The sequence below is a fragment of the Terrapene carolina genome, unplaced genomic scaffold (assembly GCF_002925995.2).
Source record: "Terrapene carolina triunguis isolate 2854851 unplaced genomic scaffold, T_m_triunguis-2.0 Scaffold89, whole genome shotgun sequence".
Classification (NCBI taxonomy): domain Eukaryota; kingdom Metazoa; phylum Chordata; order Testudines; family Emydidae; genus Terrapene; species Terrapene triunguis.
The window spans coordinates 31,736,086-31,752,276 of NW_020664440.1; the positions used below are offsets into that span (position 1 = coordinate 31,736,086).

General features: G+C 44.3%; 1 protein-coding gene across 3 annotated transcripts in view; it reads left to right on the top strand.

Moving 5' to 3' along the window:
• The window catches only part of LOC112105826 (RNA-binding protein 14-like), a 13,797-nt gene extending 571 nt beyond the window's left edge, over nt 1–13,226 (top strand). Inside the window, exons 2-3 of one of the 3 annotated variants that reach the window (XM_024198785.2) lie at nt 8,428–10,048; nt 11,199–13,226. In XM_024198785.2, coding sequence (XP_024054553.1) covers nt 8,428–10,048; nt 11,199–11,406 — 1,829 coding nt within the window. In that variant the 3' untranslated portion in view covers nt 11,407–13,226. The remainder of the gene's footprint in view (nt 1–8,427; nt 10,049–11,198) is intronic. The other 2 variants (XM_024198788.2, XM_024198786.2) reach the window with 2 other exon arrangements.
• The last annotated feature ends 2,965 nt before the right edge of the window (nt 13,227–16,191 follow it).

A 16,191-nucleotide genomic window follows, 5' to 3' on the forward strand; every position in this document is an offset into this window, starting at 1 on the left:
GCCGCCCCCCAGTACCGGCCCGTGGTGGAGTGCGACGTGGTGCCCCCAGGATTCCCCACCGTCTCCCCCTCCCCGCCCCACCCCCCCAGTACCGGCCCGTGGTGGAGTGTGGTGTCGTGAAAGGTATCAACCTCGGGACAGGGACTCCCCCTCCCCCTCTTCCTGATACCAGCTCATGGTGGAGTGTAACGTGGTTCCCTGCCCATGGTGGAGTGCGACATGGACCCCTCCCACCCTTGGTACCGGCTGGTAGTGGAGTGCGACGTGGTCAGAGACCGACCCCTGGGATATCACTCTCCCTGGGACAGGGACTTTACACCCCTGCTACCAGCCCATGATGGAGTGCAACATGGTGAAAGGTACCGACCCCTGAGTTCTCTGGCCCACCCCTGGTACCGGCCTGTGGTGGAGTACAACGTAGACAAAGGTAGTGACCTCCAGGATCTTCAAGTCCCCCACCCCTGGTACTAGCCTGAGGTGGAGTGCAACTTGGTCAAAGGAACCAAGCCCTGAGATCAGAGTTAGTTACCAAAAGTACATAAAATATAAGCACGCAGTCTAAACTCTCAACCCTATTAGACTGGGCAACATCTAGATTAAGCAGTTTTCTTCACTGCACTGGATATTGCAGTTCATAGTACACAGATTTCACACTTGAAATCTGGGGCAGTCCCCTCAGTTGGAGTCTTCAGAGTGTCCTTGTTGCTTGCAATGTAGGTGGGTGAAGGAGAAAGGCCCAGCATGGGGCCACTGTGTTCTGTTTTATTCCCTCAGTCCCATGTGCTTGGGGATCACAAGTCCAGGCATGTCTGGGGGCACTGCTAAGTCTCCAGCCAAGATTGAGCAATTCCCCTGGTATGGCCTCATGCAGGTGAGTCATTGAATTGTAGCTCCTGTGCTGGACAATGGTTGTAGATGGGATGTTTGGTTACTTTCCTTGCTGTTGCCTCTGGGGAGCTAATATCTGACTGAGTCCCCAACTGACAGCATGTTTTAGTGACAACCATACAACACAATTCTCATAACTTCATATACATTAATGATATACATATATGGATAGAGAAATGACTTTCAGCAGATGATAACCTTTCCCCAGATACTTTATAAGGCATGCTTTATATGTAAGATCACGGTTATATAAAAATGAGGAATATGGGGGTTACAGGATGCTCCCCCAAGGTATAGAATGTCAGAGTGTAACAGTCGAAGATACCAATCCTCTCAGCGGAGCAGGGCCCACACCACATGACTAAGTCCAATATCTTCCTTCACCCTAGCAATTCCAGCCTGTGGTGGAGTGCCACATGGTTAAAGATACTGACCACTTGATTATGGGCAGACACCTCCTCCCTCCGTCTTTCCCTTTCTTCCCAGCAATATGGGCTTGTAGTGGAGTGCCATGTAGTCCAAGGTACCAACATCCTCATGAGGTGAAGCCCCCCACCAATATCAATCCAGCAGTATGCATCTGTGAAGTCAGATGTTACCATAGGTACCAATTGCCCCACATTTTTCTTGGGACATATACTACCTAAACTCCTCCCTGCACCAGTGGGGGACTGTGGGGCCTCTTTGGCAAAGCAAGCCAACAGCAAAGCATGTAACATCAAAAGTACCAGTCTTCCCGTGGAGCAGGTATTGCCCCCAATCTCTCTGTCCTGCACTAGTGGGGAGTGGCAGAGGCTTTTTCAGCAACATGGGCCTGAAGTATAGAAATTGCCCCCTTCTAATCCTTCATGAAGCAAAAAATGCCCCCCAAATTTCCTGTCTTTGCATCAGCAGGGAGTTACTGGAGTTCTTTTGGCAGTATAAGTCCATAATGCAAGGTGACCTAAAAGGTGCTGACTGCATCAGTCCTCACTCCCCATGGGGCAGATACTCCCCATAACCCCCTGTCCCCCATACACACACCAGTGGAGAGATGAAGGGGTTGTTCCAGGTACTGTGGCAGAGTGCAACATCAACAAAAGTACTGACTGCTCCCAACCCCCCTTTCACGTAGCATTTACTTTCTTCCACCAGCAAGTGGGTAAACATCCACTCTAAACTTCCTGGGGCAGATACTGCCTTAATCCATATTCTTCTGCCACAGTAAGGAGCTGTGTGAGGTCTCTTCCAGCAGTATGGATGCATGGAAGAGTACACTGACAAAGGTATTCACCACCCCATCCCACCTCACCTCTTCAAGGAGCATGTCCCACCTCAATTCAACCCCTATACCTGCTGGAGCTGTGAGGTCTCTTCAGTTGGTACACATGGGTGATGAAGTGTGACATCAAAGGTGCCAACAGCATCTAACATCCCCCCAGTCCTTCACTGTGACAGTGTGGTCTTTGTGGGTGTGTGGAGGTGCTCTTCCAAGGGGAGAAGAATGCAGAAATAGGGCACAACCATTGCAGCAGCCAGAAGGTTGAGGGGAAGAGTAAAGGAGCAGAGATCTCACACAACCTGGTCACTGCCAGGAGAATCAGAGGGAGACATGGATAGAGGAAGGATAGCAACCAAAGGAGGAAATATGGGGTCATATTTTGGATGGTGGAGCCATCAGGCAGAGTTCAAGGGACAGTGGAAAGAACCCCAGCAGTTTCCTTTTATATCAGTCTGACCAATATGTTTACTCCTCTGGCTCTTTGGAGTCTGGTAACATTTTCAAGTGAACATGGGAGTGTATGGGCAGGAGAGATTAATGGGGTAAATTGGACAAGACAATACAGTCTGAGGATTTAGGTTGCAGGGCAAGAGAGAAGGTCTAATAAAGCAGGAGAGATGAGTGAATAGTATTCACAATTATTGTTCCAGCTTCACTGGAATTTGGCAGACTTTATAATCATTATAGTCAACTGTTTGACTACGATCTGATGAATGCTGCTGAAATTCATTGAACAATATATCTGAAATTATCGGCTACTCCATCAGTTCCAGTAACATAATTATTACATAAAATGATTTAAGTTCTGGAGCTAAACATAACACACACAATTACTGTTGCTTTATATTGAAATATTATGGTAGCACAGGCATTTATCTCTAGCTGTTAGGCTTAGATGTAGGGTTAGTACCTGTCAGGTACATTTCCCTAAGCCTTAGATAATGCCCTCAAAGGTGGATATATTCTCATAAGTGCACCCTGTACCATCAGGCAGTTCATGAGCCTATTGTCAAATACATCATTTCAAAGTTGCCAACACCTCTCTACTTGTCCTGGAATACCAGTGATGTGAGCCAGTGACTGAGTGAGGTACTGTTGAAGCCAACCACCCTACTTCTCCCCTGCATAAAAATTCCTTTTATATCCTGCGCCATTTTCTAATGTCCCGGAGCCGTCGTCATGTGTGACACTTATATGGGAACATTTAATGGACATCCCACCACCACCCCTTCCCCTTATGTAGGAACTGTACATTGAGTGAGATACATTAGCTATGGTATCTCAGGGCCAGTAACCAATACTGCACGCTTTTCAGCTTCATGCCACCTTTGAATGCCTCATTCCTCAAATTACTTGTATAATCAAAGGTAATTACTCTGCTCTCTAGGACACACAATCATGGAGCAGGGGTTGGTATTCCTTTCCCATGCATCTGCAGAGCTGTTTCAAGTGATATGGACCTGCCACCAAATGCAACGTGTGTAACCATTTCTCCTTCACCAGTGTAAATGCCCCTTCCAGGCCCAGCCTCTGTGCCCATGCAGCTGTTCTTAAAAACAATACCATAACAGCCAATCAACTGCAGTTCTTTTGGGGCCCATATACACCTGTATCATCCCAGCACTTCTAGGGGATTGCACAATTTTGAAGGGCTGGCCAAAGCCCATAATCCAGGGTAATGAAAGGCAACAGACTTCCTTACCTCAAGGGCTTGGGAGCAGCTCCATCCCCAGATCCTAGCAGGGGGATAGCAGTAGCTTTCTGTGTTAGTGCTGTCTCTTCCCCCTTTCCTCTCATTTCCTTTTAGCTATCCTTCTCTTTTGGTGCTATATTATTTTCCTTTATCACTTTTCTACTGCCTTTTTGTTTGTCTATTTGCAAAGAGCTCCATGCAGCCTCCCTTTCCTCTAAATATACACTTCATGGCACAGGCAGATATCCCTTAATCGACCCCTTGCCCTTCCTCAGAGGGGTTTGACTTCCTCTCACTTCCAGCATGGTGTCTTAGGAGAAAATAATTTTCCTAATCCAAATATTATGGCTAAAAAGGGCCCCCTCTCCCACAGCAAATACCCCTAGCTTTTCATCCACTATATTCAAATATTCTGTGGCAGACTTCCCAGCTTCCTGACTGAACCAAATGAGCCCAATGTACTCAGTCGTGTCTGCACATGAGCTGTGTGTTCCTTCTGAATGTTATAAAGTTCTTCATCCAGGGCAAGGTGATGAAAGCATCATTTCCTGCACCTAATATTAAATACAACATGCTCTCTCCATACTGTGTGCTGCCTGTTGCTGCAGTTGGGCTACCCTTCTCTCCCCAGGGCCCAGCGCAGCTTTGCAGTGCCTGAGTGTGCCTTGGACTCATGTCAGAGTGTGGTGTTGTGGAACAATAACATCTCTAATTGCATAGTTATTTCCCCTTCCTGTTGAGGTAAATAAGGCCTCTTACACATGGGTCCCAAGAAAAAACTCCAAGTGTCACCTGTTGTATGGGCTAGATTTGAGTGACCTAGACTCGCCGTTGATTGTGACCTGATTAACTGTAACCGACAGAACCTGTGTGTACTAGTGCCACTGGAGGCATGGCCTATTAGTTAACTTTTTCTTCACTGTAAATAACAATCCCTTCCCTGTGCCATGCCTTGCACAGCCTGATTTGAGGATGGAGAGGGATCTCAATTTTGGTGTTGCCAGCTGCAGTTTTTCCCTTCAAAGGATCTTGCCAGCCCTTCTGCCCAAAGCTTTGGCCAGGGCTTGATGGTTTTGGGCTCAGGCCTGAACCCAAGTCCCCCATTTAGCATGAGAACCCTTCGCTGTGGCCCTCTGCATTTTCGTACTGATTTGCTAATACTGTTGCTGAGTGTCTTATCCTCAAAGGTTGTGTAGCAATGTTGCTGCTTTTTCCTCTACCAATCACCACTTGAACTGACCAATTCACGAGTATTCAGCCTGCCTTCTGTCCTGCAATTTATATAATTTATGCCACATGCCAAATGTTCACCATATAGGAACTGACCAGCACAGATGCTTCCATATGCTTTGTTCATTGGGCAATAGGGAGCCCTTTCTCCAGGGTTCTAATGTGCTCAGAAGGTGCTGAGCTCTGGGGTCTGTTTTAATTCAGGAAGAGAATGAAAGAACCAAACCATAAATAGTGGTGATGGCTCTCCTGTAATTACTGGAGAAAGTGAATTCTGAGTGTTTCACCTGAATTGCTTTAATGCCCTTATCTTCACTTGCAGGTGGTTCATAACAGTCCAGTATGGTGTAATCTGCACAGCCAACTCAAGTGTGTTGAGATGTTTGCTGACTTCTCGAGAGACTTTGAGAGATTTATTTTTCAATTTTTTTAGCTGCCTAGGTCTGAGCAAGTCATTGTGATTCCTATAGCACTACTCTATTTGGACTAGATTACCAAGGGATGTGGGAAATTCTTCATCAGTTGGAGTCTCTATGTTGAAATTGTGTATGCCTCTTTTTCAGATACATTCTATCTCTGCCCAAAACAGGCTGGATTCAGCAGTCACTGGGCGGGATTATCTTGCCCATGTTATGCAGGAGGTCAGAGTACATGATTATAATGGTCCCTTCTGGCCTTAAAATCTACAAATTGAATCTATTAATCTATTTTCATAGACCTGACCATCATACATGAACAACAGATTGTTATGCCCACTTACTGAAAGATTGCACCATAATAGTATTGCTGAAAACTATTTTTCTAGTGCAGAGTCCTTGGGACCACCTGCTTCTATAGACAGAAATCAGCTACAGCATTATTGGTGTGCAAAAAACACCAGCTTCTCACCATTCACCAAACATGAAGGGCAATAACAAGAGCAGGCAAGATCTCCACAACTCCTTGAAGTATATAAAGCCTTGCTGAACTCAGGGGAAATCCCAAGGTTTCATTTGGCCCTGCTGGTAATAGCAGAAGGATGGTTGTAGGTACTTTTAAGAGAGCCTGTGAGGTATTGGTGCATCTGATGTGTTTGGACACCGGCAGGTCTTGCTTGCCTATACAGTCGGGTGTTTTTCTAGCACAACAGTTTGGATCACTGGAAGCCAACCTTGCTGGTAGGGCCCTATTGGGCCAAGTGAGCCCTTGGGAAGGAGGGATGAGGTTGGGGGTACAGCATAGCTCCAACTCCTTCATTTCCAGATTAAATTTGGTATTTCCATTCTGTTTTGTTGGTTGAGAAAGATGGCCTATTTGTGAAGTAGGCCAGCAGAAGCCATGTTTGAACACTAAGAATCCTTACCATGGCACTTCTGAGTTCCTAAGCCTACAGAACCCCTGGAGAAGGGTGCCCACCAGGGACAGTGCAGCTTCCCACGTTGCTAGTCCCAAATCAGCCCTTGCATACTGGGATTCAGTACGTTGGAAAAGGCTCCCGTTGCTTCAGGGTCCCCAAAAAATGATCTTGTGATCTGTGCTCAGCCTGCTAAGAATGTCCAGTCCATGAGTAGCCAGTTACTTTCTCCTTGTTCATTATAAAACGCTGGAGACTCTCCAGAGGCAAATAAATTGAAATGACTTGCCACGGCCCTCAATATAGGAGTGGAGGAATAGCAGGGTCTGGATTGTAGCAGGGAAGTTGAGCAATGGGGCTTGTGTGGGCTGATTTTCATCCCTTGAGCTGTTAATTCCCATGGTGTCCTCTGCGTGTGGGGTTGGCTCTATGTCCTCTAGAGTATAGGGATCTAAATTATGAAATATTGGATTAGGCATTTGCTTTGTGTTCAGTAAAATTCTAGTTTCTTGTAAGTGTATTTTTTTTTCTAAACTGCTTTAGAATTACTGCTGTTGGAACATTCCCTAGCTCCTGTCGTGTCATAAATGTAATAGTCACTTCAAGTGTTTTGCTGGTATAGACTAGAATTATGCTTTATAAGAAGATATCATTTCTAGATTTCTGTGTGTAAGTTATCTGAGCTGCTGTAGCTTTGAATTTGCTATACAGACACCCCCTGACTTACGCAATCATTCTGTTCTGGAAAGCCTTACACAAAATTTGAGTTATGCAAGTTGGAAACGTATACCCATACGTTACGCAAAAATTTCCACAACTCGAAAATCCTATTTCTGGCTTATGGAACTTTTTCCGTAAGTGTGAATTTGCGTAATTCGGGTCTTGCGTAACCCAGGGAGCGTCTGTAGCTATTATGTTCAACCTGAGGTCCTGCCACTGACTAAAACACTTCATTATTTTTAGAAAAAACTAAGGGTAACCATACAGTTTCTGTAAGTGAGGTGAAGATACCAAATTATTAATATATGTAGACTTTAAAATAACTCTTCCCTGCACTGCAAGTGAAAATGTCAGTAGATTTGGTTGTCTAGTATGATGCAGCACAGAAAATGTGCTTTTTTTTGAATTAAAAATAAGTTGAGAAACTAGAGGTAAATCCTTCTGAAATACTGAATTTTTCAATGTAATTGTAAAGCTTACCCATACCAAGTTTCAGGATTATTAAAGTCAGAATAGTCAAGGGGCTGCTACTTTTTTCTACTTATTTGGCTTTTTAAAATATAAAAGCCTCCCAGTCTCGGTTCTAGATGTTCTGACATACTTGATTTTCACAAATATTTAAATTGATTGCTCGCTCCACTGACTAAATATATTTTATTAAAGATCCTTTTGTAGATATTAAATACAGTCCTTAACCCTGTTTAAGTTTGTATTCTACAGTGTAATACCTTTGACAAACTAGAGGGTTCCAAAGCAGATTAGTTTGGATGTTTTTTTGCAAGATTAGCATGAGCTGCTGGAAGAATCTCTAGTTTGTGGATGGCTAGTGATAGTTTCCTTCCTGAAATTTCAAGAAAACTGTATTGGTTACATGTTCTTTAATGGTACAAAATGGACCAAATTCAACTCTGGTATGACTCCATAAACTTCAATTTGGCTCTGTGTTCTCAGAACTGAATGAGACAATATTGCAGAATTTAAGATTTTGGGAACTATTTGAGGGTATTTGTAAACAAACCTACTGAGCACATGGATTTCTTTCTGTGCCGTGATTAGATACTGGTGGGTTTTCTCTACATTTTTTTTAGAATAGACTGCAGTTTTCATAATGTAGCAGCTATGGTAAATTGGGGTAATTTAGTTGCCAGCCCGCAGTTTATTAGGAAGGCTACAATACAGACTCTGTTTATACCCAAACTGCATTTAAGTAATAGCAGAGAGATGCGTGCATCTGTTAAGTGTTCGATCCTGTAATAAAATGTCTTGTCTTCTTCACTGATAACCCTCTGTCTACTTTATCAGACTATGCATTTGTTCACATGGAGAAAGAAGCAGATGCAAAAGTTGCCATCGAAAATCTTAACGGAAAGGAAGTGAAAGGAAGAAGAGTCAATGTGGAACTCTCTACTAATGTTCAGAAAAAGGGGGCAGGACAAAATGCCCAGGCAGGCACCAATGCTGACAAGAGCAAGAGAGCAAGTGTGGACTTTAGAGAGAAATATCAACCCAAGATCGACGGTTACGAGCAGCTTAGGCCTACAGACTCTACATATCCATCAGTCTCTGCAGGATACACTGCATCCTCACTCTACGATTATCAGCAGCGCTTCGGTGGCACCAACACTTCAAGCAAATACAACTCCTTTGACACTCAGACAAGGCAAGCATCTCCCTCATATTTTGGAAGGGACAGAAGCCCAATTCGACGATCACCAACAAGAATCGGCTTTGCCACTGTGTCGCTACCCATGACAGCACAACCAGCATCCTACAGAGCTCAGCCATCAACCTCACTGGGTGCAACCTACAGAGCTCAGCCCTCTGCATCTCTCGGAATGTCTTACAGACCCCAGCCAACAACGGGACAGGCAGCATCTTACAGGGCCCAGCCCTCGACCTCACTTGGAAATACTTACAGAACCCAGTCCTCTGTTTCACTAGGAGCTTCTAATACCCAGCCTGCAGCCTCATCACTAAATTCCTACAGCGCCCAGGCTGCTGCTGCTTACAACACCCAGGCTGCAGCTTCCCAGTTAGCCTCTTATGGGGTCCAGTCCACAGCAACACTAGCATCATCCTATGGAGCTCAGCCTTCGGCCTCGCATGCAGCCTCTTATGGTACTCAGCCTGTGGCTGGTTACTCAGCCTCCTATGGAGCTCAGCCAACAGCCACACATGCAGCCGCTGCCTATGCAGCTCAGCCTGCAGCTGGTCACACAGCCACCTATGGAGCCCAGCCTGTGGCCACACACGCAGCCGCCTATGGAGCCCAGCCTGCAGCCAGCCACTTGGCTTCTTATGGAGCCCAGCCTGTGGACAGCCACTCAACCTCTTATGGCGCCCAGCCTGCAGCTACTCTCTCAGCCTCATATGGTGCTCAGCCTGTGGCTGGCCATTCAGCCTCGTATGGCGCCCAGCCTGCAACTGCTCTCGCAGCCTCGTATGGCGCCCAGCCTGTGGCCGGTCATTCAGCCTCGTATGGTGCCCAGCCTGTGGCCGGTCATTCAGCCTCCTATGGCGCCCAGCCTACAGCTGTGCTCTCAGCAACCTATGGCACCCAGCCTGCATCCACTCTGGCTGCATCTTATAGCAATCAGTCTGCAGCAGCTTCCTACAAATCACAGGTCCCTGCTCCACTGACCACACCCTATAGAACACAGTCTTCAAACTCAATGTCTGCTTCATATACAGCACAGCAGCCCTCCTCTGTTCCCTTGGCAGTCACTTTCAGAGCTCAGCCTGTGACTGCATATGATGGGCCAACCCAGCTTGGACAACAAGCAACCCCGTATTTGGGACTGTCTCAGTCTTCTGCTGCTGCTGCTGCTGCCATCGCACCACCATACGAACGCACCCGCCTCTCTCCTCCACGGAGTGCTGGCTATGACGATCCTTTCAAAAAATCATCTGCTTTGGCTAAAAGGTATGCTGCTAAGCCAGTGATAATACTTTGCACATAAATAGAGCCTCTCATCCAAGGATCTCGATGTGCTGTCCAAGGGACTAGAGGCAGTCAGACTCAATACAAGTCTATTGGTCTTCGCCTTTATAAACTTGGTTCTGCTTCACCAAAAAGTGGAAATTCCCCTGCTAATACATTACACTAACGTACTGTTCTGGAAGCATTGACAGGGTGGGAGGTGAAACTCGATGCATTATTAAAATGACAAAATGGCTTCCCGCTCTGGCAGTAATACAGATCCTTACATAGTCCCCCCCCTTACAATTTCTTTGCTTCGGGTGCGTCTGGCTAGGGTGAAGGGTGGGATAATATGCTGGTGCACCCCTCTTACTGGTCTGCAGATTCTACTGGATATTTATTTAGTGTTTTTTTACAGTTTTGTGTGAAAGTTGCAAGATTGGCAACCCTGGGGTCTGGAAATTTCTTCTACCTAGGGCGTGTATACCCCAGACAATGGCATTGCAGATTTCTTGCACTCTACCACAGACAGTGTGCCTTATCCCTCACTTGGAACTACAACCCTTAGGGCTAAGATGGGGAGTTGAGTTTCTCTCACAGGTTGGCACCTCTGCTTAGACTGCGAATGAAAGACTCAAACTACTGTCAGTTGTGGTGGTGCCGTGTTGTAGGTGCCTGCTCTCTAGGAACTGGACTGAGACCACCGTTACTGACCTGGATTGGATTTTAACCAATGTCCTCAACCCCATAAGTCGTCAGACCAGTCCTCCCTATTTTCAGTGCTTAATAAGTAAATGGGCTGCATTTGTTAAGAGAAATGGCAGGCATATCCAGCTCTTGCTTTCCCATGCACTATTTACTTGCCTAAGAGTTGGGGAAAATTTAACATGTATATTTGAGCTATCCATCGAAGGAGGTAAAAGATAGCTAAGGAACTGTTCTGAAAAGAACCAATTAACCCACAAGTTCCTCTGGTTTGCCTTAGTGAGACATGTACTAATAGTGTTGCTCTGCGGGTATGGTCTTCACTAGAGAGATTCTGATCTCTCATGAGGGTCTCCCCAATATATATATATTGCTTAACCAGGGCGCTGTTAGGCCACTATCACAGACCCTTTTGTTTTATTCATTAAATGTCTCTTTTCTTGACCAGGTACAGTTCTGACCGCCGTTTATCTGACCTCTCAGATTACCGTCGTTTAGCAGACTCGCCACTTGTGTACCGTCATTCGCCGACAAAGTCCCCGCTGGATTATCGCCGTCTTCCAGAAGCGCATTCCGACTATGCCCGTTATTCGGGTGCCTATGGCGATTATATGCATACTGCTCGGCTACATTCTAATTACCAGCGCCGCCTGTAGTGGGGTTGGGGTTCCTGTTCCAGATGGGGGCAGTATCATTGATTACATGTTCCCCATTGGGACACGCTTTCTTAGCATAAAGCCAATCTGCGTCTTTACTAGGCTGGCTTCCTCATTCAGTTCTCTGCAGATTCTGAGTTATTAAATTTCCTTCCCTCCCATGTTATCTCAGGTGTCATTACAGCCTGTCATTTTGGCTCTGTTCCTTCATGTCACTCGATTAAAGAATTATTTGAGGCGATAGTATGAGGCGTCTCTGAGACATGCTACTACATCCAACACAAATAGCATTCTCCTGGTCTTTACTTTGGGGGATTTTATTTTCAGCTGCCTTTTTTGTTGCGTTTTTAGAATGATCTGAATTTATGATCTCAAGAAGAACCTGGCCTGCAACCCCAGGAACAATGTAGATGACTGCTGCACATTGTGTTTTTGAAAGTCGAAGACTCGAGTTCCTTCGTGCTCCAGTAGGGCTAAAAATGCCATAGCATATCTGGAATCGGTTTTTGTTTGCGACTCCTGATGCTAATGTCTCCATTAGTAAGACATAAGCTGCTCATGCAGGATTCCTAATAAATACAGTTCACAATGACTGTTGCTCAGTATTGTTTTTATAACCCGAGCAATTGCTTTCTCTGAATAGAAGAGCAAATGCTCTTTTATGTAACATGAAAATCCTTTTTCTTTTTACACCGGTGTTAAGTTTGCAGTAGATGTGATGTTCGAATCTATACATCTGAAATGAGTTAGTTTTTGTATTGACTGTAAATAAAATGCGGGCTATTTACAGTTTAGAAAGTTGTCTGGTGTATTTTTTCTTCCAGTTTAATTGGTTTCAGGGGTAATGTCCCATGTTCTTTAACTCTCTTCCTTTCATCCTAAAGGTAAATCAAAGGACTTTAATGAGTGCATACATACAGCACCACTGCAAGGCAGCCAGCTCTAGGGAAGAAATGTGGTAGCCAACTGGTGCACAACAGTAAAGAGAGCTGGAGTATTGTCCAAGAGCAGGCCAGATCTCTGTTCTTAACATGTGCTGTAAGATTTGTTGTTAGACCATAGGTGTGCCCCATAACAGACATATCGGCGGTCCCTGGGAGCTTATAGTTTAAACAGAAAATGTGCTTGGGAGAAGAGCAGTGGGTGACTTCATTTCCTAAAGTGGGTCAACACCTCATCTTAATTCCCATTCCAAAGTACCTCTCCCCAGGACACTGCCTGGTACCAGATTCATCTACCTCTGCAGCGTGGAGCTCTCCATCAGCTCTTCTGGGCATTTAAACCTGCAATTTGAAGGTATTAGGTGTTTGCCATCTATATGATGCCAGAATTGAACTTCCAGTCCCTGCCCTGAATTTGTTACAGCATAAATTAGATCAACATGGAGCCTGAAACTGATAAAGGACAGGCATAGAGAAGGGAAGGACAAGCGTTAAGGAAATGTCTTGCCTTGAGAGAATGTTCTGAATTTTCTAAGTAAGGCAGAGTAGCTAGGAAGAAGCAAGTGGCCTACATGTTTAAGGGCAGGCTAAAGGAATGATTTCTGAAGGACTGAAAACAGTGGGGACAGGAAAAGGATGTCTCTGCATGAACACTAGTGTGGAATCACAGAGGTGAGGTTAGCAAGAGAGGGGAGAAGAGGTGAGCTGTGAGTGCAAGGATCAAGGAGACCCATCTTCAAGTGGATTGGGGTGGGAGTGGATTTGATGAACGTTAGAAAAGATGATCAGACGAGAATGGTTGTGGCTTGCTGGACTTTAGGGGGATGTTACATCTGCAAGGATTAAGGATATTCAAAATCCCAACTTGCTTCCTGGACTCTTCCTGATGTTCCATCTGGCTGCACCTACCACATGACAATGATGGCAGCTACTGGGGTTAGAACCTGCTTGCTCCCTCCTGATGGCGACACCAGTGGTTTTTTATTAGTAGCAATAATGTTGCTGCTCTTTCTAGAAGCTCTTTGAAGTGGAGTGATTTTAATGGGCATCTTTGTCACAGGCCAGCCAAAGTGATGACTCATTAATTTCCTTCTTTAGGATGCGAGGCATTTTAATTCTTACTCTAGATTGTGTTCTCTATTGGTGAGGGCTTCTTTCCCGCTATAGGTGTTTCCTGGGTGGTAGTGAATAATTCACCTTTGTATTTACTCAGTCCCGTCCTAAACCAAGAGGACTGATAATGTGACTTCTCATCAAGCTTCCTTTGTGTAGTCCATGAGCTGTAGCCACCTCACCAGACTGAGATTCTCTCTCCAAATTGACAAATGCAGGAGCTACCTCAACCTTTTTCTAGAAGATATATATATTTTTATACATTTCAGTCATTTATATCTGATTTTGAAATTGATGTGGTATGCAGTTGCCTTGCCTATTGGGTTGTTTAGATTTTGCTTCACTTACTATATCCACAAATCTTTAGCCTTCCAGTATGTTGAGTGAATTTGTTGGCATTAGACTTGCCAGCAAACCTGTTAACTTCTTAAAATGCACTTAAAAAATAAATGCAGACAGGTAAATGATTAAACTAGAGGAGGAAAACAGTTTCAGTTGGAAACTTAGATTATGGTTCAATGATTTTGTACCCAGAAAACTTTGTGAAATTCTGTAGTTACTGGAATTGGTGAAAATATAGCTGTGGGTGTGAACTTTTTGCAAATTTTTTAGTTTTTAGGTAACATTCTCTGCTCCATTTCAAATATCCAGTCCCTAGTACACTTGCTGCTCTGTAGCTGTTGTTGAAAGTCTGGGTTGGACATGGAAGTTTAAGTTAAACATGTTATAGATTAGAAGTATTTTTTAACTTTAGGTAATTTAGCTTTGTCACTCATGCATGTAGAAAATGGTGTCTGTCCTTTGGGCAGAATTTACAGTTAGGTTATGTACATACTTCTGTTCTGAATCTAGCTCAACTTGTGTTTAAATGCTTTTTTATCATCAAGCCAAAAATCTTTCTCAACAGTTTTATAATCACTTACTACATGAGTAAGTAGCTTTGTACTGATTGTAACTGATGTTTGTGTGTTTTTATGTATCTAGTAACACATGGTTGAATTTTGATCTCGTATACCAAAGTTTGAGTTTTTTTTATTGCTGATGTGTTTATTAAAATGTCTAGAATGTTTTCTTTGTATTGTTCTATCTGTTTGCCTTTGAATTGTGAAATTCAGTAGAAGCTCATTTATTTTTAAAGAAAATTATCTTGTGTTCTAATCCTAATTTTTTTTTTGGGTGGTGGTGGGGGGTAAATTTTAATTCTAATAAATGATTATGTTTTTAGGGGGGGAAATTGGCAAGAGGCTGGATGTGAAAATAAGGTGACAAATTCAAAACTGGAGTGTGTGGGGAAAAATATTATCTTTTACAAGTTAGTCTGTGGAACTCAGGCTATGTCTACACTTAAAATGCTACAACAGCACAGCTGTGCCACTGTAGCGCCTCAATGTAGACACTCACTACAGCAACAGGAAGTATTCTGGTGCTGTAGTTAATCCATCTCCCTGAGAGGTGGTAGCTAGATCAACAGAAGAAGTCATCCTTTGACCTAGAGCTGTCTACACTGGGTGTTAGGTTGGCATAGCTACATCTCTAAGGGACACTGGATTTTTTTCACACCCCTGAGAGATGTAGCTATGCCAGTGTTAAGTTTTCAGCATAGACCAGCCCTGATTGTCCCAAGGCAGCATTAAGAGCAAGAGTTTGAGGCTTTAAAAAGGGATTTGACACTTACGGCAATAATATCCATTTAAAAAATGAAATTAAAAAACATTTTGAGAGATATAAGCTAACCTGCTTCAATTGGGACATAAACGAATCTTTATGCTCAAATTTGTTAGTCTCTAAAGTGCCACAAGTACTCCTGTTCTTTTTGCGGATACAGACTAACACGGCTGCTACTCTGAAACCTTTAAATATTAGGACTCAGGAGGAAACTCCTCCAGGGAAAGCTTCCTCTTATCTCCAAGGGCTTGTCTACACTTAAAATGCTGCAGCCGCACTGCTGTAGCGAAGACGCTATCTATGCCAATGGGAGAGCTTCTCCCATCACTGTAGCTGTATCAACAGGAGAAGCCCTCTCATTGACATAGCGCTATCCACACTGGGAGTTAGGTCCGTGTGGATTTTCCATGCCCCTGAGCAACATAGTTATTCCAGCATAAATTGCTTATGTAGACAAAGACTGAGGTCTGGACTACAGGTTGAAACAAGGCAGTTTATGTTGACCTAACTATGGAAGTGTTTACACTTCAATTTTGCACCAGCTGCCATAACTGCCACGCAATGCCAACTCCACGAGCAGCATAGAGTCAAGGTCAATGTAGTTAGGTCGACACGGTGTCAGTGTAGATACTGCGTTGCTTTTGTCAACTGTTATTAGCTTTCAGGAGCTGTCCCACAATGCCCCACACTGACAGTACAATCGATACAAGCACTTCTGGTGAGGAAGCACACCACCGACACAACGAGCAAAGTGTAGACACACACAAGTGATATAATTACTGTGGCGGCTATATGCTGATGTAAGTTAGGTTGACTTAATTATGTAGCGTAGTCATGGCCCAAGTCTGCTTTTGGTTTGTAGAGAGCAGCTAGCGCTATCCAAAGAGCTTGTAAGAGCTCAAACTTCACAGCAGAAGGTTAGGGAAGCAAAATAAACACATGAAATTGAAACTGATTGTGTAACTAACTGGCAATACTACATGTTGGTTGTATTGAAAGTGATACACCTTAAAGACAGACTTTTTCACAAAGTGGTGAGTTCTGGGTTTATATCTCACAGCTCAAA